This window comes from Tachyglossus aculeatus, chromosome 4 (assembly GCF_015852505.1).
Source record: "Tachyglossus aculeatus isolate mTacAcu1 chromosome 4, mTacAcu1.pri, whole genome shotgun sequence".
Classification (NCBI taxonomy): domain Eukaryota; kingdom Metazoa; phylum Chordata; class Mammalia; order Monotremata; family Tachyglossidae; genus Tachyglossus; species Tachyglossus aculeatus.
Genome location: NC_052069.1, coordinates 79,715,359 through 79,741,585, shown reverse-complemented (window position 1 = coordinate 79,741,585; position 26,227 = coordinate 79,715,359). Strand labels below are relative to the sequence as shown.

The 26,227-nt window shown below is 38.4% G+C and overlaps 1 protein-coding gene across 45 annotated transcripts in view; it reads left to right on the top strand.

Annotated features, from left to right (window-relative positions):
- The window catches only part of RIMS2 (regulating synaptic membrane exocytosis 2), a 748,658-nt gene that overhangs the window by 516,284 nt on the left and 206,147 nt on the right, over nt 1-26,227 (top strand). For 17 of the 45 annotated variants that reach the window (XM_038744877.1, XM_038744871.1, XM_038744884.1 and 14 more), the window contains one exon: nt 747-836. The exons of 25 other annotated variants lie outside the window; for them this stretch is intronic. In XM_038744877.1, the coding sequence (XP_038600805.1) occupies nt 747-836 (90 nt within the window). Of the gene's footprint in view, nt 1-746; nt 837-14,469; nt 14,503-26,227 lie in introns of all 45 variants that reach the window. 3 more of the 45 variants (XM_038744872.1, XM_038744911.1, XM_038744902.1) reach the window with 1 other exon arrangement.

The following is a 26,227-nucleotide window of genomic DNA, read 5'->3' as shown; positions in this document are numbered from 1 at the left end:
CGCAAATCTTTGAACTAACATCTATATGAAATCTAACAATCGATGGTATTTATTGATCACTTATTGTCTGCAGAGCACTGTATTAAGCAGAATGTTCTGGAAGTGCCTTTTCCATTTATGCTAAAATTTTCATTGTTTCATGGATATTAAGTTCATTTGAAAAGTCATTAACCTCAGGGTTAGCATTTTATTTTTTCCATTAATTGGGTTATTGGAGTTACTAATGCACTAACATTTTAATGTAGATTCAGAGATTATTCTTTATAATGAAAATGTATTTATTCTACTTTCAAATGTAATATGAACAATCTATGCTAATAAATGCTTTAAAAGAAATTGTCAAGTGAATATTTTGTGTCTTTAAATGTGTTCCTGTTTTATTTTAAATGTTGGTTATGTAAGCAAACAAATTTTGTTAGTGTTTTTTCCATTTATTTTTGGAAATTGAAGCAGTAACGAGGTACCTAATAGATTAAATGCATCAAACTTTGAAAATAAATCATAGACATCTTTATGCTATAAACACTGAATCGTCTCTATTCAGAATGATAACTGTAGCCAAATGCAGTCAAAGTGTTTAGGAGATTATTTGAAAATTAAGATTTTCTTTTTTATGTATTTAAATTTAAATGAAACTGAAATTAAGCTGAGATATGTTTGAATTACCTCCCCTAAATGTTGGTAGGTATTTTGTTCATAAGTTACTTCATTTCTGACAAGTTCTGATTTCTTTTGGTTTATGCTAGAAGTTACATGGGAGGACCAGCAGAAACAGGCGAATGGTACAATAACTGATGACAAACCATTGCCGAAAAAGAAACTCCAATCTGAGACAGGTTTGTTAGGGTTTGGAAAACCACCTGAAAGCATGAAACTCTAAAGGCATTGCATTTCATGCTTTTGTAATGAGTGTGTGCTTGTTGTACCTCATTTTTTCATGTTGGTGTGAAATTTTTAGTTTAAAGAGCTCTTTTAGATTAGTTTTCTGCGCTATTTTTTCTAGCCTTGATTAGAGAAAGTAGTTTGCAATAGGAATACAAATTAGTCGGCTTAATAACTTTAGCTCATTTTTGTTAGTATTATTGTAATTGTTCCTTGGGGCCTTGGGAGGGGTGGCTGGTGGTGGGGTGTATGTGTGCCTACACACAATTATTCCCTGATTCCCTCTACTCCAATTTGGGCTATATTTTAAAGTGTAAATTTTCTTGTCTTATTGAGGAACCAAACCCAAACTGTTAATTATGTATTGAAAAAACAGTGTAAATTGAAGCTACAAAAGGAATAAGAATGTATGCTAGTATTTAAGAACATAATTATGTATAGTTTTTAAACAAACTCAGTCTTCACAGCTAACCAAATCACCCTATAAATAACATTTTTACCCTATCACTATTAAACATATTAAATCCAATGTAATTTTATTTTTGACACAAATTGATAAAAGTAGCATTCATGATGAAAGCTATGGTAACCTGTGTTCACTTGGTTTGTAAAGTTTTGTTTTCAATTAATAGCACATTTATTCTGTATCTCATTTAATTTTGAACTGTCCAGTTTTCTTTATGTAAATACATTTATATTGTAAATATGCATATGTGCAAATATGTGTGCAAAAACAAATAGTTGTTGATGTGAAATGGAGGGGAAGTTTGGGAATTATTTTGTATCTGAAAACAGTGGGCTCCGAGAAAATATCTGATTATAGAAGCAACTCTTCAAACTGGCAACACAGGCGTCTTTGTCTCTACTGCTCTCCTTCTCTTCCCCAATCAATCAATCAGTCAGTGGTATGTATTGAGTGTGTACCAATTTCAAAGGACTGTACTAGGCACTTGGAAGAGTACCATAGAACTGGTAGACATGATCTCTGCCCTCAAGGAGGTCATGGACAGTGAGCTCTTGCGGTTGAGACTTTAAGTAGTCATAGGCTTATGCTTTCCAAACAGCTAGTCTGGGATTGTCAAAGTCCAGGGTTGTTTTTGTTCCCCCCACCATGGCCCCCCGCAACCAGTGCAGCTTGTTTCCAGGGGATTTACTGAGTAGGCACCATTAGTTGACCTAAATGGGAAGCAGAGCAAGGTATATGATTGTACAAAAGCGGGACAGGGTATGTGACAGAGTGTGAGACCAAAGTGTGTGGTAATGAATGTAAAATTACTTTTCTCTTGAAAGTCCCAGTCTTTATAGAAACTCTCTTAAATTCAAAAGTTAACTGTGTTTTGCGGGAGTGTGGTTAATATGCATCTATGTAGTCATACATTCAGATATCTTTACATGATTTATGCATTAGTTATTTACATAAAGATGGGGCATAAATACACATTCATATATAAAAGCCATATTTTAATGTTGAAAATTGAAAAAATGCTAAATCTAGTAACCCAAGATCTTAGGAATATTGGCTTCTTAATATTAAATATATATTTTTGTTAACAATGGCTTCACAATTATATAGGTTGCACATTATGGGAAGATTCATTTGATTTAAAGGATCTCAGATTTTGCACTGTATAAAAATATTATTTTCATAAGGAGAGAATTACACAGATAATAAGCAGATCTCTAACAGAGGCTGCCACTCCTCTGCATTCTTTGCAATAATCCTCTAAGTGGCTAAATTGCTTGTTGGGAGAAAATGAAATGTGGGGAAGGGCAAACTGCTATCTCCAGGTAGTGAAGCTGGCATGTGCCTTCATCTAATGGAAAAAAAAAAGGGAGAAATCAGTCAATAGTATCTTTTGAGCACTAACTGCATTCTGGCACCACCATTTTCAAATTTTATCATCTATAAACAATATTTAAAGGTACATACTTCCTGGGCTAGGAAACCTATGCCATGTTTTTAGCAGGTTAAATATCTTTTCATATAGAAAAAGTTGAAGAGGGAGAAAACTAGTAGCTCCCTTCGTAGACCACTGTACTAAGCACTTGGTAGAGAATAGAACTGGGTTGGAAGACACATTTCATGTCCACCAGAAGCTCACAGTCTAGAGAACAATGTGGTTTTCTCCTCTGTGACTACCAGAGTCACTTTGCTGAACCCTCAGGAACTTGGAAAATCAGAATTGAGCTGAATGGTAGATGTGATTTTACCACAAAATGTGCAGTTTTTCAGGGTAGTGGGTAAGAGGACCTTGAGTAGGAAGTTCTTTTACATAGGTACAGAAACAGTGAGTGAGGAAAGGAATAGAAGAATATGTAAGAAGGAGATGGGATGGAGTAATATTTTTGGCATATCAAGTAGAATATAGAATATAGAAGCAGAACTAGAGTCCCAGTATCAGAGGAGAGTTTGGGCCTGAAACTGAATTTTGAGAGGAAGTGATTGCAAGCTTTTAAGTATTTATTTTAGACAGCTTTCAAGCATTCCGTAGAGAGAATATCAGCAGTATTGTTTTAGCAAGATGGGGAGATTGTGGCAAAGATGATAGGTCCAAAGATGATAGATGACTTGACCCCTTGTCTTTTGAGTTCTTAGAGCTGCTGATGTTCCGGGATAAATAAGGACAACAGTGATGCCTAGTGGAGAGTCACAGTGAATAAGGTGCCCTTTGTAAATGATGAAAAGGTCTGTAGTTGAGGAAGTGTTTGGGAACAGAGAATAAAGAGAGCTTCAGTGCAGTTGTTTATATATAGAAGAAGAGGAAGGATTAATTGCTTGACCTTTTCATATCAGTGTGTTGGCAAGAATAGCTCTGTTGAAAATGGGTTATACCCTAGTTTCACAAAAGACATAAATCTTTTCTTGAAGCTATTTATCAGTTTATTGTATCCATCATTTTAATTCTGAAAGCTAAGAAGTTCAATTCTTCTGCCCACCATAATTTTCTTACGAACAACTGCAGCATGCAATTTTGCATGAAGTGAAACCAGTTATATCACTCAATCAATTAAGGTATCTATTGAGCATTTACTGTGTGCAGAGCACTGTACTAAGTGCCTGTGAAAGTACAATACACCAGAGTGGGTAGACACATTCACTGCCCATAAGGATTTTACAGTCCAGAGGGAACTTAAAGTCTGGTTCCACAGTTTGAGTATTTAGAGTTTACTTATTGAGGGAGAAGCAGTTTATTCCAGTTAAGTGCATATCAATTAGATGAAAGCAAAAGCAAGGATCAATGAAAACTGTATATGAAATTATTGGAATGTGAAGTCTATATGCATCAAAGTTATGTTGCATAAGAGACAAAAGGTCTCACTTGGCAAAGAGATCCATATATACATATATACCATACATATATCTATGAATTACACATATGTACCCATATATAACATCTATAAGATAAACACACACACGCACACACACTGATACATGTGTGTTAACTTCTTATTGGAGCTAATTTCATCTCAATGTTCTAATTTAGATGTCTTTACAAAGATTGATGGAGAAGTGATTTTTTGAAAGTACAGAATGCCCTGTGTTTGTTCGTCTTTTGAAGTTTTTTTTAATCAACTTGTACAAAATAAGCTGTAAGCTTCCTGCTGGGCAGAGAACATGATTACCAATTTTGCTGTACTGTACTTTCCCAAGCATTTAGTATCATTTAGTTTTGCACCCAATAAGTGCTCCTTTCTTGATTGCAGTATTCCATGCTGGTTGATCCTTTGTAATTGACTCCCAGTTTTCAGCAGCAATAGTGTGTGATTTGAGGCTTTGTTTTACCTGCTGCTTAAAATATTTATTCATCCTCTTTGCTTTCAGTTTCAATCTATCAGTTAAATTTATTGAGTGCTTACTGTGATCAGAGGACTTAGCACTTGGGAAAGTACAATACAACAGATTTGGTAGACATGATTCCTGCCCATAAGGAGTTTACAGTTTCCCAATTTTAGTTAACCATATGGCAGCATTTGGGTATCGTGTTGTCATTCATTCTCCCCCTGTGTCTCAACCAGCATATCTGTGTTGAGGTTGAGCATAAGTTCATTGATTAATATATGTGGTTGATGGAAGCAGGTAATGTACCTACCAACTTTGTTGCATTGTTCTTTCCCAAGCACTTAATACAGTCTTCTGCACACTAAGCATTTAATGAACACTATTGATCATGATAATGATGATGATGAAAGGGCCATCATCAACAGTATTTACCAAGCACCTTCTTTTTTCAAAGTGTTGTACTAAGTACTGATAATAATAGTAATAATGATGGTATTTGTTAAACGTTATGTGCAAAGCACTGTTCTAAGCACTGGGGGGATACAAGGTGATCAGGTTGTCCCACGTGGGGCTCGCAATCTTAATCCCCATTTTACAGATGATGTAACTGAGGCGCAGAGAAGTTAAGTGACTTGCCCAAAGTCACACAGCCGAACCGTGGCGGAGCTGGGATTGTTGTCCTCTGACTCCCAAGCCTGTGCTCTTTCCACTGAGCCACGCTGATAAGAATTAGAAAACAAGTACAAAACAAAATCCTCAGTGGGGGCACCTGGGTAATAGAGCAAGACAAGCTAATTTGAAATGATGTATGAACAGAAAGATCTCGAGACAAATTGGGGAAACAGTCACAAAAATTGATTAATAAGTCAACAGTTTTCAACATTAGGGAAATGCTGCCTGGGGAATTCACTCAGCACAGCTCAGTGACCTCACTCTCTCCTGCTTTACACCCTTCCCATCTGCTAATCTCATTTTACCCTGCATTCCAAAACTGAGGAAAGCGGCAGTCCTGTTCTTCACAATCAGTCAGTCATTCAATTGTGTTTATTGAGTGCCTTCTTTGTGTTGGGCACTGTTCTAAGCACTGGGCAGAGTACAATATAACAGTTACATTTCCTGCCCACAATGCTATGTATATAAGTGCTGTGGGGCTGTCGGGGGATTAATAGAGGGAACAAGTCAGGGCAACGCAGAAGGGAGTGGGAGAAAAGGAAAAGAGGGCTTAGACCTCTTGGAGGAGATGTGCCTTCAATAAGGCTTTGAAGGTGGGGGAGAATAGTTGTTGGCTATGAAGAGGGAGGGTGTTCCTGGCCAGAAGCAGGATGGGGTGAGAGGTTGGCGGAGAGATAGATGAGATTGATGTACAGTGAGTAGGTTGGCATTAGAGGAGTGAGTAAGTTGAGGTACTTGTCGTAGGTGAGAAACAGTAAGGAAGGGCCAAAGTGAATGAGTGCTTTAAAATGGATTGTAAGGAGTTTCTGTTTGATGCAGAAGTGGATGGGCAACCACTGGAGATTATTGAGGAGTGGGGAAACATGGATTGAACATTTTTATAGAAAAATGATCCAGGCAGTAGATGGGCTGCAGTGGGGGGAGACAGGAAAGTCAGCTAGGAGGCTGATATAGCAGGATAGGATAAGTGCTTGTATAAACATGGTAGCATCATCACATCATCTGCTGCCAAAGTCGTGGGTGAGATGAGCCTGGGGGTTATCAAGGGAGTCAGCTTGTACTTCCCAAGTGCTTACTACAGTGCTTTGCACACAGTAAGCACTCAATAAATACGAATGAATGAGTGAATGAGTCGGGACTCCTAGAGTATTGCCACCTGAGATATTGGAGAGCTTGGCCCCAATGCAGGCACGTTCATACAAGCTGGGTGAATTGGGGTCAAAACACTGTATGCACACAGTAAGTGTTCAGTAAATATGATTGAATGGACATCTTCATGTGTGAGGTTATGCACATATTCCTTCCAAGCCATGGCCAATGGATGGAGCTAGAAAACAATCTTTGGCTCTAGTCTGACATACTTTGAGTCCTGCTGGCTACCAGTTTTAAGTATGGGAATAGCCAGGGCAAAAATTGTCTCTGGTATGCCACTAGTGTGGCAGATCTTGTGAACAATCAGCAGATCTTCCTGAAGAAGCAAGATGGCAATATTGAGAAAATCCTTAAGAAACTTCATTCTGACAAAGATATTAGCTCAATACAGGGTGATTATGGGATGTCATTTATCTCTCCATGTCTGTTGATTCTACTGTGAAAATGAGTTTTAAGTGTTTTGAGGTGTGTATATAAATATGTGTGTGTGACACAGTGGAACCTTAGTATGTTTTAGTTTATGAACTAGAGAAATGTTTAGTGGAACCTTAAATCACCCGTGCCTCCCAGAGGCCTTGCTTTACTAATTTCCTTTTGTGTCTGATGCAATTTTAATCTGTGAAGCTTGTCATGATTTAGGTCATTTCAAATGTATAACATTGCTATCTTTCTTGTGCTTCCTTCATCAGTACTTCAAATAACTAGAACACTACTGCCAATGGTTCCAGGAGAATTTCATTGGAGAAAGGCAGTTATTGAGATTCTGCTTATTGAGAACTAGTATCTTTGGGAACTGTTTTCCTTTTGATATACAAAACAATCTTAGTTTGAGCTAAGAAAGACCAATTTTCACCATGACCTAAAGTGGATGGCAAAATGACACTATTCTAGACTGTCAATTTGCTTTTAGTGGATGGATTCTTGAATTTTTTTGAAATTCTTGAACACTGAAGTTTCATGGTGTCAAATTTATTTCAATATGATGAATAATGGTGTTTGATTTTTGTCACCTGGTATTAAGAAATACTTACCAGTGATGGGTATAAATCAATATTTATAGAGTGCTCACTCTGTAGAGCGCATGGTATTAAGCACTGGGAAAGTACAGAGAAGTTAATAGACTTGATCACTTCCCTCTTAAAGTTTACAATCTAGCAGGAGACAGACACTCCAAATATTACAATATAGTTCCCTTTTCTGTTACAGGAAGATGAATATTTTTCATTCTTGATACAAAAATGTTAACTAATTTATAACCCATGAAGTAAACCTAATTTTTTGCACACTACATCAGCTTTCAAAATTTTATACAACATTATGGGATTAATAGCATGAAGGGATTTTAAAATGAATGTAATATTTTGCAGCAGTATTTGTGACTTTTATTGAGAAGTGAAGTGAAACATAGTACTGTGGGTGAAATTTTTAGTAGTCCATTTGTATGGTATTCTACTAAAATAGACTCAATGCCAAATGTTTTTTGAATTGTGCGTTATGGGGATTTTGTAAGTTCACATGGTTCAAGAGAATGGGGCACTTTTATATGAACTGATTAACCCTCTTGCACCAAATGCAATCCAGAGAATCAAGTGAATAGACAGTCTGCCTAGGTTCGAACTAAAGTTTTACAAATGCTCTGGTAAGCGTGGCAGAAATGGAGTCCCAGCAGAATAGTAGCCAAGGCCAATTTTTAATCAATATTACATTTGGAGAAAAGGATCCATTAGTTAAAACCATCCAAATTTGAAACTGTGCATCTTGGGCTCAGACTACAAATACACTTTACGTTAAAGCTTTTTCTTGGGAAAGGGGATGGAATCACATATCCCAAAAGAGCAGTCTTTGTCTCTGACCTATTTTACCACAGTTATTAGTTAAGCAGAGAGAGAAAAACTCATCACAGGTCACAGAACAAAGAAAGGCCAGATATTCTCCTGGCAGAAACACATGCAGGTAGTTTCAGAGAGCAGCCAACAGAGATAAGTTTGGCCTCTGAGTAATTATACGCACTCAGCTCTTCCCCAGAGATGAGTGTAACTTTCCACCCTGGCAGAAAAGACAACTACTTTGGGTAATGTAGGCAACCTACCCTATTGCTTTCTGGATCATGTAGTAAGACATGCTGCGATCCAGCCATCTAATGTTTGTTTCGTTCTGTTTTTGTTTTTTTTCTGGACACTTCATTTTAGATTATCTAAAGTCTGCCTTTTGCCTTCTAACTCCATAAATCACTTTATATATAATTTAATATAACCTTACTGAATTTGGCCATTATTTGGGTTATTAAAGAATTCCTGAAAACGTCACTATAGGTATCATGGACATTTTTTATTTCTTCATAACCTAACCCCATAATGTGACTCAAGTTCAAAAAAAGATCAGAAACAAGAAATGAGGAAGAATTAGGAAGGTATTTTAAAAATCAACTTCTGAGCAGTCTATTATTAGAGAAGCAGCATGGCTCAGTGGAAAGAGCACGGGCTTGAGAGCCAGAGGTCATGGGTTCTGATTACAGCTCCTCCACTTGTTAGCTGTGTGACTTTGGGCAAGTCACTTAACGACTCTGGGTCTCAGTGATCTCATCTGTAAAATGGGAATTAAGACTGTGAGCCCCACGTGGGACAACCTGATCATCTTGTATCCCCCCCAGCGCTTAGAACAGTGCTTGGCACATAGTAAGTGCTTAACAAATGCCCTCATTATTATTATTATTACTTTGGAAAAATCTTATTATAATATCACATTGGATTTTCAAGCCTCTTTGCCCAGATAATACAAGGAATTTGGGATTATAAAAATAAAATAATTAAATTTTGAATGAAAACTAAAGAGTTTTTAAATGATTTTTTCATTCCTTCAGGAATTGTTACACTAAACTCATTAATTCTAATTAACGTTCTAGTCTCGGCTCCATCACTTGCCTGCCGTTTGACATTGGGTAAATCACTTAACTTCAGTTTGTGAGCTCCTTTTGGCACATGGACTGTGTCCAACCTGATTAGCTTGTATCTACTGCTTAGTAGAGTGCCTGGTATATAGTAAACTCTTAGCAAATACCATTAAAAAGCAAACAGAAAAAATTGAATTTGTAGTTTTTAAAGATTCTAGTTGAAAAAATTTGTTTATGCCTTTATCCTCATTTCTCATATAGGTAGGTAGTCGTCATCAACCTTTACAAAAACATTTTTTGTAAAGTTGTCGTCACATTCCTCCACATTTGGTTGCCTTGGAGTAGAATGTGTCAGGGCCTCAAGGAAATGTAGGTCTCACTCCACGTCAGTTCTGGCTGCCATGTTCGATGTTATTTTCCCTTAGTGTAATGGCTTCCAAATACTTTCACCTGACAGCACCCCAACTTCTATCAAAACAACGCTACTTTTTGTGGTGAAAACCTTAGCTTTTCTTGTAGGAAAAAGAAAAAATTGTTGAGTTCAATAATAGGGGATGTAAATAAATCAATTAATCAAGCAATGGTGTTTACTGATCCCTAACTATGGGCAGAGCACATACTAGGCTCTTGGGAAAGTTCAATGCAGCATTCAAATGGAATCCTTGTCCATGAGGAGCATACAGTCGTCAGCTTAGGAGCAAATTCACCAGAATCTGGGAAGGGAAAACAGTAGCTCTGATAATAGTTGGAAGTTGGGGGAGGGTCAGAGAATCTCCCTGGAGAAATGCTCCAGGTTCACAAACACGGTGCATGTTCACAGAATGGTGCATTTGCGATCATCATGTCTGGTGTAATATATGTGATGGCACTTGTGTTTCAATGTCCAGAATTCTCAAGTGCCATCAGTTGCTGCCGTGTGCATATTGCACACCTGCTCAAACTGCTTGGTGGTACGTGTGAGCCTAGAATATCCAGATAGTCATTAAAAGGGGCTCTTTGAGAAATTGCCCTTAAGCCTCTGGGATTGTTATAGCTTGGACAGATTGGCTCCTGAACTTTATCAAGCTTACATATTCGGGCAGGACCTGGCCCCAAAAACTCTGGATCTAATCTGTGTAGAGCTCTATCATTACAGTTGTCATTCAGAGTCCTGTTGGCGTCAGAGACCTCCCAACTTTTTGCACGTATCCTTATTTGCATTATGCGGCATTCTAATTTTGGAATAGATCTGTTCCCTGATGTAGAGAACAATTTGACATAACCGACATGTTTAGCTGCACACAGTTAACTTGAAGCAAAGCCTCAGGATACTCTGTCTTATCAGTGCCTGGCACATAGTAAGTGCTTAACAAATACCATAGTTGTTATTAATTATTATTATCAGGTTGGTTGGTCAGTGGAGGAATGATACTTGGTGCTCCCCAAAAGATTGCAAAACTTTCAGAGAAATAGAAATTGGGTGAACAAGCAAACCTGGAACCCTTGATTTTCTTTAATGCATCTGAACTTTGTACATGTTGTGGGCAGGGAATATGTCTACCAACTCTGTTGTATTCTCCCAAGATCTTAGTTCAGTGCTCTGCACACAGTAAGTACTCCATAAATATCATTGATGATGATATTAAGTATATTTTGTGTTACTGTAGTGTATTAACCATGTTATCAGGTACATGATGGAAGATACACTGGTTTTGCTTTGCAGATACTTTCGGGTGGAGTGATCATTTTCTTTTAAAGATTATCCTCATTTTTCATTCAGTATACATGGTGGAGAGCCTCCCACTTAGTTGAGTTTGAGTTATTTTATTAGCCTAGCTAATACTGGAAGTTCTCTAATTATTTAAAGACAAACCAGATTCAACTCCAAAAATTAAACTCTCCTTGCACTGTGAAATCTGTCCACAGAAATGTAGATATCATTATAATAGTTCATATGCAATGGAAAAGACAAAAGAGATTTAAGGCTTAAACTGAAGACAGACTTTATGGTGAGACAAAATAAAGCACTATCTATAATTTTTGTAACAAAGCTATATCAGGAGGTTGGAATATTTGTTTTAATGCCAAGTTGTGTATGCAATGTAATGCAATGAACTGTTTTCCATTTTCAATTGATTCTATGAAAATGCAATTTAATAAATAGTTTCTTAGCACTGCTTAGTGGGAAGAGCATCAGTCTGAGAGTCAGAGGACTTGGTTTTTAGTCTTGGCTTTACCGCATGCTTGCTGTATGACCTTGGGAATGTCACTTGTACCTCAGTTTCCTCGTCTGCAAAATGGAGATTAAATACCTATTCCCCCCTGCCTCTAGACTGTGAACCCCATGAGGGACAGGGACTATGTCTGATCCTATTATCTCGTATCTACCTCAGTGCTTAGTATAGATCTTGGTATAAAGTAAACACTTAATAAATATCACTATTATTATTATTATCATAATTATTTTTCATTTAAGCCTTGGGGTCAATAATACTTGTCTGTCAACTCACAAATGAATTGTCAATTAAATTTACATTAAGAATTTCCATTTACCCTGGAAACATGTTTGAGAAAATAATGGAACCTGGCGTATTCTAGAAGAGAAATGACTGTGTAGATGAAAACACTACTTGTTAAATCTGTAAATCAAGTTGTTACTATTTCAGATGAAAATAACTATGCAGCACAAATGATAAAATTTGAAATAGCACAAATAAGTTACGAAAAATTCTGGAGCCCTACTTATAGGTATAATCCAGCTTCATATTAAGAAACATCTCAATTTACTTACATATTATAACAGTTGTATTCATGTTGGGTTTTACTAGCATCTTTTTCCTACAGATTATGATCAGATAAACTACAAGCAATGCCATGAATAAAAGTGGTTTGGGCACAATTGCTAATGATCAGATTTGAGTTTTGTAGTATTTATTGACCAAACTCAAAAGGTCCTTAAAGTGTATCAAGTAATTAGTTTCAAATATTGTATTTTTTCCACAGGGGGTATAACATGTGCTATGATATTAAAAACAAAAACAAACTTTAGAACTAAACATTAGGCCTATTAAGTTTATCTGAATACTGGAGTAAATGTGACCTCGTTTTCTTTCAGGAATAAATACAGTTTTACTAAGGTTGACAAAGTTTATCTTTCTCTCTCTCTATATATAAAACTTGTGATTTAGCACTATAGATCATTAATTAAAATCTTATCAAAGATTAGTATTAACTTTTTTCCCTCATTTTTATTTTGGGTTTTGAAATATAATGTGTCATATTGCCCTTTTAATGGCTAGGGATTTAGAACACCTGGGTTCTTAATCTTGCTCCATTACTGAGCAATTTTGTGACCTAGGGTAAGTCATTTAGCGTCTCTTAAGTTTAAAACTCATATATGGATCAGATGGGAAGATTTTGGAATGCTTTAAAGAAAAGAAAACAACATTATTTCTGAAACAGAAACTAAGAATATTGTTCCATCAATAAATGTCATAGGGAATATTATCATTATAAAATAAATATTTTTCATTGAGGTAGATCATTCAAGTATGTGAATATATCTAATAGAAACTGCCAATTGAGTTCAAATTTGTTTTCTGACTTTTTAAAGTATTTTAGAAAACCAGGCATGCAAAGCTACATATGCACTAGGAGTTTTGATAAACTTGACTTAAATGAAGCAATTTATTTCACTGTAATTTTTCTTAATATTTTTAGAAAAGAAAACAAGGCCATAAATTTATTTGCATCTTAACTTCTGGTGTATGTGTGTACATCTTCAAAAATATGTTCTCTTTCCTTTGTTCCACCTTCCTAGCCATATTGGAAAACAATTTGGAGGTGCCTCAGTCTCTGGGTCTTTTATGTATGAATTTGAGGAGATCAGTACATAATGCACACAATAGCAGAAAATAGGTACCGGCATAGTGTTTCAACATATGTGTCATCATAAACCAATCCTTGTAAATGCAAAAAGGATGTGTGTATCTTAAGCCTATATTTTGTAGCATTTTGAAATGCTGAGAGAATCCATTTCAAGAAAAGGGGAGCCTTTAGCACAAGGAATACTCTGCCATCTGTAAGCTGAGTTATACTTTATTGCCTGTTACAACCATGTTTTGCTCTTGTACTCACGGAGATCAAATCACAGTCCAGATATGTTGCCTCAAATTGAATCTAATAACTGTTGGGGTTTTTTTTGAAATGCTTGGGATGATTGGGAAATGAAAATGGAAGGAATTGTCTGGTTGTTTTGACACTTCACCTGTGCCAGAATTTTCAGTGCCAATTTTCTTATCTTTTGGAAGAGAGAAGCTAAGACTGGCAGGGTTATGTGTGGTTTTAGACTATTTTAATTTGCTTCCAAAGTCTCCTCTGCTTCAAAGAAACTTTTTTTAAAAAAGTTCTCCAAGAAGCCTACAGTGACAGAATTTTGGGTTTATAATTTAACATTTTAATGCACATTCTCTGAGAGATTATTTTTTTCAATGTGAATTTATGTTCTTGAAATCATGAAATATGACTTTGCAGGGTTAAATATGGCAATTTGAAAGCTACTTGCTGAACTGTCTATGATGTAAATGGCATGTATATATAAATTGTCTTTTGTATGAAAAATTTGAATTGATAAGTACTACTGGGACAGATCCACTGTATTGATTGGGTGAAATAATACCTACATTTTCTAATGCATTTCTTTTCATTTGTAAATAGAGGATCCATTTTGCAAAACAAATTCAAGGTTGAGAGTGATAGTGAAGTGGTTATCATTCACTTTGCACTGAACTAAATCTTTCCTTCTTCCCCAAATGTCTGGACTTGCTACTCAGAATTAATTGTAAAATTGTGCTATTTCTTCAATTCCTACACTAACTCTGTCTTTCTGGTTCTTTTCACCTACAGTAGTTTAACAAACCCTTCATTAGGTTTTTTTGTTTGTTTCCTTTTTTGGTGTGTGCTGTGTTATTTCTTTCCCATAATAGTGTGCTACAAGCTTCTCTCTCAAAACAATAATTGGCCCTTTCCCTCTGTGTCAGTTTTAACTTCTGAATACATCCGCTCACGCCCATCTCCTTTGTCTATGTCTGTCCATTACTTGATGTGATCACAGAAGAAGTGGAGTCACCAAGAAGAAGAAACTCAGGTCTGTCTCTTCTACTGCTTTCTCTGTTTTTTTTTTCATTTTACTCGAGATTTTATCATGAGCCACCTCATATGTTTCTATTTTCCTCTCAATATATTTAAATTCTAAATCACACAGAGCTTCATCTGGTAGTGAACCTATAGAAAATAGACAGGAAAAGTAAAATGCTGAAACAAATAAGTTCAGGGTAACATGTAAAATATATCAACTAACAACAAGTCCAAGGTAAATATAGTTAGTTTTGATTATCAGAACAATTTAAGGTTACTATTACATATTCATTGTGTTCACGATCAATGCATAGTTTTTTGTTGTTAGTTTTGAAAGTATCAATTACTTTCTAATGCCAAGTGGAAATACGCAGAAGTCTTATTTTATAAGAATACAATTTTGCCTCTGTAGATGTAAAGATACACCAACTGCATATCTTGGAAAAAAAAAGTGCAGGCATGAGAGGTCATTAATATCTTTGGGTTTATTTCTTTGATTGCAATGATTATTTTGCTTTCAGGGCCAGAGAAAACTTAGGGCATAAATAGGTCAACTGTACATTCCAATTTAGCCAGTATGATTGTGGATTGTTAGTGGCTAGTCTGAACAATTTGGGAAAAGTAGAACAAATGGCCCTTGATTAGGACTCTTCTGGTTAAAAGTCACAGCCTATTTTGCACTGACATCCAGCTGCTCTTAGTCATTTTAAATGCATGTCCTGCCATGAGCAGGGGGAGGGTATGATCAGTACAGGCTCAGTTCAGGTTCCTGAACACCCTGGAAATTATTTGTTTGGGAGGGGTTCTCAGAATACTGGAGGGCTTTAGTCCTATACCACCCTCCCACAGTAGTCAAGTAGTCAAGAAGGGCTGCAAGTTAGAGATAGATGGTATCCCAGCGACCCGGTTTGCAACAAAAATTATGTGGTTGATGTAGAAATAAGCAAGAAAAACAGTCTCGTTTAGATTCTTGTTTTAGAAACAGTTCACAGTTATGACATCAGAAACAATATGGTACTTCACAAGAGAAGAGGGGTCTCTTATTGAACATTAGCAGCCAAAGACTCAAGGTCTCTGACTTCTATTTTCAGATATGTGAGCCCGCTGTTGGGTAGGGACCGTGTCTATATGTTGCCAACTTGTACTTCCCAAGCACTTAGTACAGTGCTCTGCACACAGTAAGTGCTCAATAAGTACGATTGAATGAATGAATGAATATATGAGTACCTCCTAAAAGTATGGAGTTACCTTTTATGAGAGGGGTTAAAGAAAGTTGTAGTTCCCTTACACGGAGGCTGCCAGGAAATTCTACATCCCACATATTCATTGTCTGGGACTAAGTAGTGAACAAGACCTTCCCTCTTCAGAATTCTTTATGGTATTTTCAATCCATGTATTTTCAGCCCTTTTTAGTGAATATTCTATTATCCTCAAAAATGTATTATTACCTTTGCTTTCCACTTTGCCTAAAATTATGCTACATTTATATTTTAAGCATTGAGCCCTGACTTTCATGGGGTAAGCATTTTGAAAGACACAGTACTGATCTATGATTGGTCTGGAAGTGATAAATTCCATTAATTTCAGTTTCATCAAATCATCATCATTTTGAGCAAATCATACAACTCTCTTTAATGTACATGGTCTTCTGTTGCATATCAAACTATTTTTTGAGTAGTTTTCAATGTGGAAGCAGTGTGACCTAATGGAAATAGCAGAGGCCTGGAAACCAGAGGACCTGGGTGCTGATCCTGGCTCCTGCACATCCCTCAATCAGTCAATCAATCATATATATGTGGAGCACTTATTTTGTGCAGAGCACTGTAATAAATGTTTGGGAGAGTACACTATAAAAGAGTTGATAGGTTCCTTGCCCATAATGACCTGCTGAGTGACCTTGAGCAAGTCACTTATCTTCTCCATGCATCTGCAAAATTGGGATTCAGTATCTGTTCTCCATCCTACTTAGACCTCGAGTCCCATGTGGGACCTGATTATCTTCTATCTACCCCAGAACTTAGTACAGTGCTTGGAACATAGAACATCCTTGACAAACAACACAATTAGTATAATGATCATTATTATTATTGTATTAAATAACATTTTCTTAGGCAAAATCAAGCAGATGAATGGAGATAGAAAGAGAGACTAGGAAACAGATCTTTATTTCCCCCTTTCCAGAACTTTCCACCCTAATTCTATCTGTTTTTTGTAAAGAGATGGCAAAGGGAAAAGTGAAGTTGGAGAGATCAATCAATGGTGTTTCTTGAGAGCTTACTGAGCACTGTATTAAGTGCTTGAGAGAGTGCAATGCCAATCAATCACTCAGTGGTATTTATTGAGCACTTACTGTATGCAGAGCACTGTACTAAGTATTTGGGACAGTATAGTATGGCAGAGTTGGCAGTCCCATTCCCTGCCCACAAGGAGCTTACAGTCTAATAGAATGAGAGGGAGGTGATTTAAATTCTTGGTAATCAGAAATATGGCTATTTTTTGACTGGTGGAAGTGTGTTCAAAAAGGAAGAGAGAGAGAGGAGGGGAAATAATGATAAAGGAATGGGGGTGAAAGAGAAAGGGAACTGTAAACAGACTGTTCACCCTCTCCTCCTTCCCCTTTCCCATGCCCGCCCCCATCGTTCCAGCCAGAGATCAGATTTGGCTGTGCTGCTCAGACACAGGGCCTGTGAGGTGGCTGCCTAAGATCTTATCTTACTCCTACCAGCAGCTCCTGCTCTTACTTGCAGGCCTCTACATCCTCCTCTCCTCCTGCCCATGAAGAGCTTCCAACAGCGTAGGTGGGAAGTCCCTTCCATCAAGGGACAGGAACTCTCTCCCTGGGCAGAACTGAAGGAGTTTGCCCCCAACACAGCTTTTAGGTGGGTTGCAGCAGTGTTCGATGCCTGTCCTTGTGTTTCATTAGTTATAAGCACTTGGGTGTTCTGCACATAGTAAGCACTCACTAAATACCGTTGATTAGGCCTGACAGCAGTTAAAGTTCTTCACCCTCCCTGCCTTATTTTTAGGGTCATATTTTGGTTCCAAGAGCCAGATCCAGCTCCCAAGCCATAGGTTACAGACCGCTCTACTTGGGGTTAGAAGCGCGGTTGCTCTCTAAAAGGTTCCTGTGGTTTTTTAGTGCTACAAATGTCAAAGCAATCTGGCTTTAGTTTAGAAGTTCCACTCGAAATGCATAGTCAAGTATTACTAATCAATCAATCAATCAAAGATATTTGTTTAGCACTTACTGTGTGAAGAGAGATCACTATACTAAGCACTTGGGATAGTACAACACTTGGCAGATGCCAATCTAATTTTGCATGCAGCCCGCACCCTCCGCTCCTCTGCTGATAACCTCCTCACTGTGCCTCATTCTCACCTGTCCCGCCATCAACCCCTGGCCACGTCCTGCCTCTGGCCTGAAATGCCCTCCCTCCACACATCTGACAAACTAGCTCTCTTCCTCCCTTCAGAGCCCTACTGAGGGCTCACCTCCTTCAGGAGGCCTTCCCAGACTAAGCCCCCCCTTTTTTCCTCTTCTCCTCTTCCTCCCCTCCCCATCACCCTCCTTTCCTCCCTGTGTCCTACCCCCTTCCCCTCCCCACAGCACTTGTATATATTTGTACATATTTATTACTCTATTTTATTTGTACATATTTATTACTCTATTTTATATATATGTATAGCTATAATTCTGTTTATTGTGGTACTGACATCTGTCTACTTGTTTTGTTGTCTGTCCCCCCCTTCTAGACTGTGAGCCCATTGTTGGGTAGGGATTGTCTCTATGTGTTGCTGATTTGTACTTCCCAAGTGCTTAGTACAGTGCTGTGCACACAGTAAGCGCTCAATAAATATGAATGAATGAATGAATGAACCTTGCCCACAAGGAGCTGAAAATCCACAGAGTACTTAAAGCTTCTCCTTATGCATCTACCCAGCAATCAATCAGTCAGTCATATTTATTGAGCACTTACTTTGTATGCAGTGCATATATTAAACACTTGGTAGAGTACAATATTACCGAGTTGGTATACGGTTCCCTTGCCTTCAAGGAGCTTACAGTCCAGAAGGGGATATAGACTTTGATATAAATAACTAAATTACATTTATGTACATAAATGCTGTGGGCTGAAGGATGTGTGAATAAAGGGTTCAAATACAAGTTCAAGGGTGATGCAAAAGGGAGAGGATGAAGAGGAAATGAGGGCTTAATCAGGAAAGGCCTCTTGGAGAAATGTACTTTTTATAAGACTTTGAAGGTCGGGAGAATGAACATCTGTTGTATATGAAGAGAGAGAGAGAGCATGTTCCAGGCCACAGGCAGGACATGGGCAAGAGGTCACCAGCAAGATAGGCACACTGAGTAGACCTATGGCATTAGAGGAGCAAAGTATGCAAGCTAAATTGTAGTAGGAACTCAGCAAGGTTAGGTAGGAGGAGGCAAGGTGATTGAGTGCTCTAGAGCCTATGGTAAGGAGTTTCTGTTTGATGCAGAGGTGGATGGGCAACCATTGAAGGTTCATGAGGAATGGAGAAGCATGGACTGAGCGGTTTTATAGGGGGAAAAATGGTAGAAGTGTTGCTACCTATTACAGAGAACTAGGAAAGGGAGATCAACAGGGCAGTAGCTGAGAAGCGAGGGAGTAGATAGTGCTTCTGAAAGAAGGTTAGTGTGAAAGGAGCCAGAGAGTGGAAAGTCTTGGGGGTGCCATTTAGTTCTTCAATTGAGTGAAAAAATGATTGTCCTGAAAAGTGCACTAGAAAGATTAAATTAAATTGTTGGGCTAATTTAGACTTTGCCTCTTTTCATTTTGGCTTAGTCTAAATTGAATTTTAAATTGAAATCTTGTGAAATGCTGAAACAAAGATTTTAATTTACAAATAAAACAGCTTTCCAGCTATTAGGACTTTAAACTCCTTGGGACATTAACAAAAAAAAAAGTCCCAAAATTTAAACTGAGGAGGCAGAAGGAGAAACTGAGCAACTCTTTCACAATTGGCTTCCCAGCCTGGGGAACTCGTTCTAAAAAAGAGCCTTTATGAGCACTGGGCCTCTTTTCACATTACCCTTCCTTGGATTCTTGGAAACTCCACCCACACCTTCCAGTCCTGTATTCAAATGCAGAGATTTTCAGAGCCTAAGGAACCTCTTAGAGAGGAAGAACTGCTGAGATGCCAGATTTTTAACAGGGTCATAAAGCCATTTAAGAAGTTAGTTAGATTAGGTCTTTTAAAACATCATAGGCAGAAGGTATAATGAAGCTGAGGAAGAAGAGGAAGAATGAAGCAGTTTGGCCTAGTGTGGAAAGAGCAGGGGCTCTAGAGTGCTTGCCTGCTGTGTGGCCTATGTGCTTTTTTAGATCGTGAGCCCCCACTAAGGGACAGGAACTATGTCAAATTCCCAACTGTATAGTTTTTTCCCAGAGCTTAGCACAGTGTTCTGCACACAGTTAAGTAGTAAGTGTTAATGAATACTGTTATTACTACTTACCAAGTGCCAAGCACTGAGGTAGATAAATATAAATTTATCAGGTTAGATGCAGTCCCTGTTCCACATGGGACTCAATCAATCTTATTTATTGAGCATGAATGTGTGCAGAGCGCTTCCTGTGTGGAGGGTACAGTATAACAGACTAGAATAGATATTCAATCTCCATTTTACAGATGAGGAAACAGATGTACAGAGAAGTTAAGTGACTTTTCCAAGGCCACACAATCAGCAAATGATAGACTTGGGATTAGAACCCAGTCCTCTGACTCCCGGGACAATACTCTTTCAACTAGGCTAAGCTGCTTCTCTTTTTCACCTTTTTTTTTTTTAGCCCCTTGTGAAGTAAACCTTTCAGTCCTATTCAGTTGTTCCTTTGGGGAATAAAGGAATTGAAGCCAATTTGTTTGAAGAAAAGTTCTATATTGTGAATTGTTGCTTTTTGTGCATGACTTATGCATGGCACTCAAGGAATTAATAGGAACAAGTGGGGCTATAATTTTATAATTTAAGGTCATACCATCGTGCCCCTATTGTCAGGCTGCTGTCAGATCAATCATCTATTTTGTTCAATTTAAAACTTAAATCAAGTTCTTTCTAATGCTTGTTCAGTGGGACCCAGATTTCCCTTGCCAATGAGAAGCAGTGTGGCCTATTGGATAGAGCATGGGCTTGGGAGTCAGAAGGTCCTGGGTTCTAATCCCAGCTCTGCCACTTGTCTGCTGGGTGACCTTGGGCAAGTCACTTCACTTCTCTGTGCCTCAGTTACCTCATCTGTAAAATGGGGATTAAGATTGTGAGCCCTATCTAAACTTGCCTGTAGACTGCAAGCTCCTAGTGGGCAGGGAATGTGTCGGCTTATTGTTATATTGTGCTCTCCCAAGTGCTTAGTACAGTGCTCTGCACACAGTACACACTAAATAAATTCGATTGAATTAGTGAATGAACAGGGACTGCGTCCAACCTGATTATCTTGTATCTACTCCAGCACTTAGAACTATGCCTGGCACATAGAGAAGCAGCATGGCTTAGTGGAAAGAGCACGAGCTTGGGAGTCAGAGGTCATGGGTTCTAATCCTGGCCCCACCACTGATCAGCTATGTGACTTTGGGCAAGTCACTTAACTTCTCTGGACTTCAGTTACCCTCATCTGTAAAATGGGGATTAAGATTGTTAGCCCCACGTGAGACAACCTGACCACCTTGTATCCCCCCAGTGCTTAGAACAGTGCTTTGCAAATAGTAAGCACGTAACAAATACCATTCTCACATAGTAAACTTAACAAATACCATAAAAAATGATGGGATTTAGGTCATTGAAAATAGCCGCAAGTGAAAAAATGGACTTTGCTAAGACAAATGCACATAGAAAAATGGGATAGGAAGTGCGTGGTGTATGTGGCATCATGCCTGGTAATTCAGTTTGTGAAAAACTTCCAGAAAGCCAGTAGACTGCTTCAAGCCAGCTGCTCTCTAAGAATCACATTGTACTTTTCTGTTACTGAATCAGCCATTTGTTAGGGAACTTAATGGAAGCTGATAAAATTTGCTGCTATCATGAACTAATAAATTGTGGATACAGGGGCAGAGAAGCACATTGTGGTCCTATACACCAGTTGCTTGAAATGTCCGGCAGTGTAAATCCATGACAAAGGAAAAACTGAATGTCATGCTTGCCCCAGTGGTACATAGGAAATTGGTACTCAAAACCATGGGTGGCTAGGAGATCTGTACAAATTTTTAGGGCATAGGATCAAACTTATAAAGGTGATAGACAGTGAGTTCCTGACTTCATACAATCCCATAAACCAATAAATACAATAAAAAATTTTTCACCTATCTTTAGAAATCTTAATTAAATCACCAGGGGAAGAACTTCCACAGCAACCTTCAAGGTTACAGAAAATTAAAGGGGAAGAAAAACACTCACTTGTTGTGGAGGACAGGGAGTTTCTGGGGAACTGGGACAACTTCTACATAGACTTTTCAATCAAGCAGTTGTGTTTATTGAGTGCTTACTATGTGCAGAGCACTGTACTAAGCGCCTGGGAGAGTACAATACAACAGAATTAGCAGACACGTTCCCTGCACATTCAGGAGCTTACAGTCTTGAGCATAAGCTGTTTTAAGTTGTTTTTAATAGTGTTAAGCATAAGCTACTACCCAAGTATTTCCCAAAATGCCAGTATAGATGGAGTAAACAATGACTTACCCTCCTAGCATAGAGGGAAGTTATTGTGAGCGTCAGTAGTTGAAGCACTTTGAATCTTTAGAGAATCAACACATTGGTATTTTTTGAGGGCTGACTATGCAGAGCACTGTATTATGCAAGTCTAAAGAACTAGACTACCGTTTTTAAAACTATTATAATCATTCCTCCTGTCTCTCCCCGCTTCAGTATATACTTCACTCTGCTGTCCAGATTATCTTTGTACAGAAACACTCTGGGCATGTCACTACCCTCCTCAAAAATCTCCAGTGGTTGCCTGTCAACATACAGATCAAGCAAAAACTCCTTACTCTCGGCTTCAAGGCTGTCCATCACCTCGCCCCCTCCTACCTCACTCCCCTTCTCTCCTTCTACAGCCCAGCCTGCACCCTCCGCTCCTTTGCCACTCATCTCCTCACTGTGCCTCGTTCTTGCCTGTTCTGCCGTCAGGTTGGCCCATGTCCTTCCCCTTGCCTGGAATGCCCTCCCTCCACACATCCGCCAAACTAGCTCTCTTCCTCCCTTCAAAGCCCTACCGAGAGCTCATCTCCTCCAGGAGGCCTTCCCAGACTGAGCCCCCTTTTTCCTTTCCTCCTCCCCATCCCCCCCGCCCTACCTCCTTCCCCTCCCCACAGTATTAGATATATTTGTTCAGATTTATTACTGTATTTATTTTACTTGTACATATTTACTATTCTATTTATTTTGTTAATGACATTCTTATAGCTATAATTCTATTTATTCTGACAATTTTGACACCTGTCTACATGTTCTGTTTTGTTGTCTGTCTCCCCCTTCTAGACTGTGAGCCTGTTTTTGGGTAGGGACCATCTCTTATGTTTCCGACATAAGATATGTTTCCGACTTGTACTTCCCAAGCGCTTATTACAGTGCTCTGCACACAGTAAGCACTCAATAAATATGATTGAAAGAATGAATGAATTATTTTTATTAGTTGGAGTGGAGAGTAGGAATATTTCATGCATTCATTTACAGTATTTTTTCGAGGTTAAGTTTAGTAATACAACAGGAATTTAGATTATATAATAATAATAATACTTTTGGTTTCTGTTAGGCACTTACTATGTGCAACACACTGTTCTAGGCACTGGGGAAGATCTTAATCCCTATTTCACAGATGAGGTAATTGAGGCACAGGGAAGTTGTGACTTGCCCAAAGTCACACAGCTGACAAGCAGCGGAGCCAGGATTTGAACCCATGACCTCTGACTCCCAAGCCCGTGCTCTTTCCACTGAGCCATGCTGCTTCTCTATTATATTGTTACTTGCTGTTGATTTTCATATTTTTAACAGCACCTAGAACATGCTAAATACGTTAGATTGTGCCATATAGCAAGGCTACCATTCCGTCTTTAGGTGAAACTGTTGTAATCACAAGCACCCAATCAGATATCTTGTTGAAGATGGCTGAAGGAAGATGAAAACCACATTTCCCAGTTGGTAAATCAATCAGTAGTGTTCGAAGTGCTTAAGTGTATACTGAACACTATACTAAATGCTTAGGAGAGTCTGATACAACCAAGTTGATTAACATGTTCTTTCATTCAGTTGTATTTATTGAGCACTAACTTTGTGCAAAGCACTGTACTAAGCACTTGAGAGAGTACAATACAAAACAGAAATGTCCCCTGTCTACAAGAAGCTCACAGTCCCTTCTCCCAAAAGAGCACCCTATTTCTCAGCCACACTAAAGAGGTTGTGCTGGACAAAGGCAAGCTCAGAGAATTATTTTGGGGTATCTCTACTGGAGCATTGAGATCTTTTCCCTCTGGCCCTGCTGTGAGTGACTGAGTTCTCAGATCTTATTCTGTTCTAAGCCGAATCGTTCTTAGGACATGAGGTCCATCTTTAAGATTTAATTGGTCATGTAAGAAGATTAGCCATAGGAATAAGAGGTCAGTTTCTGGTTTGTGGATTCATCTCAGCTTTACCCTTTGGGATTCCAGTTCCTCTCTAAATAAATCCTGCTCTATATAAACATTCTCTGAGTAAATTACTATTTCTTGCTAATATTATGTTGGTGTATTCCCTCAAAAAATATTCCCCAAAATAATCTTAGGTTTCCCAAGGAGTTGACTCAGGGACTCGCCAACTTCCCTATTCATTTTTGAATATCTTAATTAGAGAAGGGATTTGCTTTTGCTTCTCATTCACGGTACTTTGGCACAAGGTTTTACAATTTCATATAAATGGTATGTAGTGCTTTTATCAACTTCTAAATCTGACATTCCATCTTTCAAAAGAATCGTTATAAGCAGAATGTTTATTTTTATTTTGAGATGAATATTTTAGCAGTAAAGGGGAAATTTTTCAAGTGAATATACATTTTTCTTCAATACCAATGTTTTAATAGTGTTCTGAAATTTAAATTGGGTAAATTGCCGACTTGTACTTCCCAAGTGTTTAGTACAGTGCTCTGCACACAGTAAGCGCTCAATAAATATGATTGAAGGAATGAATGAAAAAAGGACAATCCAAAACCAATTCTGAAAATGTATTAGACCACACAGCACCCTGTGTGGGACCTTGTTCTGCAATCAAGCAATCAGTGGTATTTATTGAGAAGCAGCGTGGCTCAGTGGAAAGATCCTGGGCTTGGGAGTCAGAGGTCATGAGTTCTAGTCTTGGCTCCGCTACTTGTCAGCTGTGTGACTTTGGGCAAGTCATTTAACTTCTCTGGGCCTCAGTTCCCTCATCTGTAAAATGGGGATTAAGACTGTGAGCCCCACTTGGGACAACCTGATCACCTTATATCCTCTCCAGTGCTTAGAACAGTGCTCTGACATAGTAAGTGCTTAACAAATGCCATCATTATTATTATTATTATTATTATTATTATTGAGTACCTACTGTGTGCAGAGCACTATACTAAGTGCAATAGAGTTGGTAGGCACATATCCTGCCCCCAAGAGCGTACAAGAGCGAGGGTGAGGCAGACATTATAGATAGGGAAAATAATAGCATGCAAGAATAGTTATATGAGTGCTGTGCTGTGGGATTGAATTGGGCTGCTTAGAGGAAGGGGACTGTCCCAGAAACTCCCCTTCTGCCCATATCCCATTTCTCTAATCACCATCAAAGTATTGTAGAGTGAAATACTAAAATCTAAAATGATAAAAGCAAAAGCTGCTACAATGCTAATGTGATGCTCTCTTGGCTGTTGTCTAAAATGTGTTCAAGAAGGCACTCCTAAACTGTTCCTCAGTAGCTGGACCAGAAAATCGTCTCACAGTTTTAGAAATTAGCTCTTGTCCTTAATTTCTTAATAATAATAATAATAATAATAATAATTGGCATTTAAGCACTTACTATATGTGAAGCACTGTTCTAAGCACTGGGTGGGGGGGATACAAGGTGATCAGGTTGTCCCGTGGGGGGCTCACAGTTTTAATCCCCATTTTACAGATGAGGTGACTGAGACCCAGAGAAGTTAAGTGACTTGCCCAAAGTCACATAGCTGTCATGTGGCGGAGCCGGGATTAGAACCCATGACCTCTGGCTTCCAAGCCCATGCTCTTTCCACTGAGCCATGCTGCTTCTCTTCTTCCTGGACCCAGAGGCTATAGATTAAAAACACCTCGATGGAAGGCCAGGCTGGGTCTTTTCTCAGTTGCAGTGACAATTTTCAGTGAAAGAGACATGAAGCTGAGATAAAGTGGCATCCTCAACCTCCAGCCCCCTGTACCTACTCACTGGATGATGGATGATAGCCTTGGGGAGCTATGGAATGGGAGTAGACCCAAAACTAATTCTGCTTCATAGCCAGGACATCGAGGAGTCAGAAATGTACCCTGGAAGAATCCTGTTGAACTACTATTGTTTGATTGACTGATTGAAAAATGTTCTGAATGACATATAAAATAGAGAAGCCAGTGTAAGGGGCCAGTTTTTCCCAGACATAAAGGTGGGATTTAAAAATTCATAGAGGTGGGAAATGAGGGAATTAAATGAAGCAGGAGACCTATGTTTGCCCAGAATATTAACAGCATGGCCACCAGCACTTAGAATAGTGTTT